The 3,844-nt window shown below is 40.3% G+C and overlaps 1 protein-coding gene across 1 annotated transcript; it reads right to left on the reverse strand.

Moving 5' to 3' along the window:
• Positions 1–736: 736 nt before the first annotated feature.
• On the reverse strand, positions 737–2,950 carry LOC131153071 (uncharacterized). The gene is made up of 2 exons (XM_058105107.1): positions 2,431–2,950; positions 737–2,005 (listed from the first exon to the last, which is right to left on the reverse strand). Exons 1-2 carry the CDS (start codon positions 2,754–2,756, stop codon positions 1,141–1,143), a joined length of 1,191 nt encoding a protein of 396 aa, XP_057961090.1. The 5' UTR covers positions 2,757–2,950; the 3' UTR covers positions 737–1,140.
• Positions 2,951–3,844: the final 894 nt, after the last annotated feature.

Raw genomic sequence — 3,844 nt, forward strand, 5'->3', positions numbered from 1 at the left:
AAGTTCTGGTATCTTGGTCTTGCTAACTCCCAGAGTGTTGGAGCTCTCCATAGCAAGAACTATCAGATTCACCTTTGCATCCAGATCAGCCATCCGCAACTGCAAAGTTTCAATTGTGTGGCGAAAGTCCTCTGACATGTCGCCTATCAAACATGCTTGATGTTTTTGTGATCCCATCACTTTATTAACAAGTTCTCTCATTTGGGCCACCTCCACGGCCACAGTGTTGGTTGTTGCCTCAACTTATGCTTCTAGCATGCTGATCCTCTCAGCATTGTTTGGTGCCATGATCACTTACCAAAGCTTTCCAAATCCCATAACAAAGGCAATCGAATTCATGTAGCAACTCAACCTTGGGCTCTGATACCAAGTGTCACGGTCCGACCATTTTCACACTCTTATGAAGGGTTGTGTGGTGCTAACTAAAACACTTTTGCTTAACTAGCCAGCCTATCGTTTACCAACATTTATCCACGAAGCACTTTTATTAACATTCATTCAAATAGTAGCGAAAATAGTAATCAATTCATGAAAGTCGTGGCAAGCAAGCAGTAAACATTGAAGCAAACGTAATTCATTAACCCCACCTCCGTTGACATTGTGTGCTTAGCGAGGAAGGCTAGTAGACTAAACATGTTGACAAAAGCTAGTGAGTTTTACAATGACTGATGAACACTCACCCTTCCTTAAAGAGGTTTTTATGTAATTATCATCCTGATACTAGGAAACATTAAAGTGATCGAAAAGCCATACTGCCTTATTTGACATACAAAGACTCTACAAGTAAAAAATAACCCTACTCTAGTATTTACATGATAGATACCCATCCTAAGCACACGAGATAAGCAGTCACAGGCAAGCATAACGCCCTGAACAAGTTTATCTCGTGACAATAAGCTTAACATCTAAGTGGACCACTTGACAACTTCTCCACCAAAAAGGAAGGAGCATTTCAGTTTACTTAGTACAATGACTCTGCACATTGTTCATCAGTTTTGTACAAACATTCTTCATTTGCATTAGGAGCCAGAATTTCACACGTGTCAACGATTTTCCAGCATTTGCCACATACATATACATAGGAAACATCATAAATTGGATCCTTTGTCAGTACTCCCAAGGCCTAGAATACAAAATATCTTATTCCCATTTGCTCTTAATCTGGTGAGTATGCTTGAAACCAAAGCTCAATACCAAGCTTCCATCCATTCTTTTCAACACAAAACTCTCAACCAACACATATGAACCAAATCTCCTCCACCCACTCATCCCTTCCAATTCCTCCACCCTCTCCACTCTCACTTGCCCATTTGCTCCCCCAACCCACCCAGCCCTTTCTTCTTCCCATTTCATTTTCTCCACAATTGCTGAACTCAAACCCACATGCCCTTCTTGACCTCCCACATTGTGAGAACTCCTAAACCACACCACCCCATTTGCTGCATTCACTTCTACAACTTCGCTTCCAGGAAATGAGACCACTTCTGTCTGAACAACAACATTCACACCAACAGAAGTATTACTTCCACCATAACTGTTCTCACTCTCAAAAATCCTTTCCCATTTTTGCTCTAGTGTCATCTCATAGTACATAGATCTTTCCACCTGGTTCCTCAGTGTTCCATCTCTAACAAACATGAATGGGCAGTACCACTTTCCCACCACCACAGCTTCCGACCTCTCGCAGGATAACGGGAAGTTGAATTCCGGAAGGCGAGCGCGGAGAGCACTGTCGACGCCGGGTGCTTCACCTAACTCGTAATTGCGGGGCGTCGAGGTGTAAATTTGCCAGCCTTCCCACCTGAAAAAGTATGGCGGAAACCCATCCGGAGCTACGGATTTGCCAAGAAACTGACCCCTGGAGCTGCAGGCTGCATCATAAGGAGAAATCTCTACCTGTTGATATGTGTTGTTGGGATCCAATGGTCTTGGTTTAACATCTCTCACGCAGCTACAAAAACAGCAGCTGCTCTTGTCCTCCTCCTTAGAATTTGTATATGCTTCCCTATCAATTGCCAAGTTTCAATACACCAAGGCTTATTTAATTCCTTGAATACAAATTCAAGAGGAAGGCCTAATATATGCTTTCAAACATCAAATATAAAATTCACTTTCATGTTCCATATGTCTTGGACTTATAAGAGATCTAAAATTTAAATTTGTGTAAATTTAGAATAAATGTAATATAAAATTGCATAGAATTTTATCCAAATTTATAATCCAAGGTCATATTGGAGAACAAATCAGTTTTTAAAATAAAAATTCAGCTCAAGTAGCATATGTATGTTATTTCTGTATAGATCAGATAAGGCAAACATTCAGCAAAGCTGGCCAAGTGCCATAATTAATATACGGAACACACAGAGAAGATCAGAACATATAATACATACATACACAAATTTATCTACTGATTATGAAATGCATACAAACCCTTTATGCTTTCCGCGGGGTACCATAGCATGGTACCGGTTAGATGACAGGGGCTGGTTAAGCACCGGGATGAGGATAACTTCATTAAGGAAGATGCTTTCGTTTTCTCCGGCGCCGGTGGAGTAGTGAACGGTGAGCTTCTTGTTTTGGGGAAAGGGCAGGTCGTGGAGGTAATTCTCCTTGCACAGCCCAAAGCAACACGTCGTCTCCGACTCCTCATCCTGAATCACCAGAAACCCTGAATTGGGGCCGGCGACGTCGGCCGGGGGGGTGGACAGAGAGGCAGGGAACTTTCTGTACAGAGAAAGAGGCCTGGTCACATACATATTGATTGATCGGTCGATGACTCTGTGCAGGGTATTTTGACTTGTGGTGTGTAGAGAAAGAAAACCATGCTCATCCTTCAGCTGTATATATATTGAGGAATGCGGTTTGTCAAATGGGTTATGATAGGACAGCTGGCTGTTCCTGCTGCTGTGGTGTTGCGTGTAAGATTAAGCAAGCAGAATTGTTTGAAAATGGCACCTTCTTGGATGGTTCAGGGACCGACTTATCCAGTCACGAAAGCTGATAAGAAATTACACCCATACGAATGAGAGGTGGGCGGACCTGGGGCTGACCCTGCATGTCCATTCTCATTGAGTGCTACGTGACCTATATATTTCAAATGTTTTAATAAGTTTATTTATTTATTTATAATGTTTGACATAGCAAATGAGAAAAAATAAAAAAAAAAAAAAAAAAAACATCTACTATATTAATAAACAAAAAAATTGACTTTACACATTCTTATTTTTTAGAAAGGAAACAAACTCCAAAAATTTTAGGGAGGAAACAAACTCCAACTAGAACACACCGGTGTGGTACCTATTGTGGCATCTCAAATGCCAACATTGGAAAAGGGAAGGATGACGAATATCCAAATCGCCTCAATTGAGTGGCAAACTTGACATATTATGTAGAAGTTGGAACAATATACTTAGAAATGGGTAAGTTATAAACAATGGAGTCATCACTAACTTGTTTTTGTCCTAGGTAAAGTTAAAACACCTACTTAATGTCCCACTAGTTTGTTGGTCACTAAGCTACTCCTAGGTCTAGAAAACCAGTGGTCAATGGTTAAGATCACCAAGAAGTTGGATGGTACCTTATTTGTCTAAGTTCACCTTTAAAAAAAAAAAAAAAAAAACCCGATCATGACTCCAATTCTTCCATTTTGTTAAATTACATGGCCTTTAAATGGACAACCCTATGAAAGACAAAGACTATTCTCACCTTAGGATCTTTAAAAATGTGCTAAGGACACAACTCCTAATGATCTGTTCAAGGATTATTTATTTAATGTATTTTTCATCATTTTTGAAGTATACATTACCTGACCTTTAGCTTATTAGGAGGAGTTGCTAGGACAAAG

The sequence above is a fragment of the Malania oleifera genome, chromosome 4 (genome assembly GCF_029873635.1).
Source record: "Malania oleifera isolate guangnan ecotype guangnan chromosome 4, ASM2987363v1, whole genome shotgun sequence".
Taxonomy (NCBI): Eukaryota; Viridiplantae; Streptophyta; class Magnoliopsida; order Santalales; family Ximeniaceae; genus Malania; species Malania oleifera.

Excerpts from the sequence above, each read along its gene's own strand:
- LOC131153071 (XM_058105107.1), bottom strand. The coding sequence starts at position 2,756 with ATGTATGTGACCAGGCCTCTTTCTCTGTACAGAAAGTTCCCTGCCTCT. Across the intron at positions 2,006-2,430 it reads CCCCGCGGAAAGCATAAAGG|GGAAGCATATACAAATTCTA; the intron begins GTTTGTATGCAT and ends GGCAATTGATAG.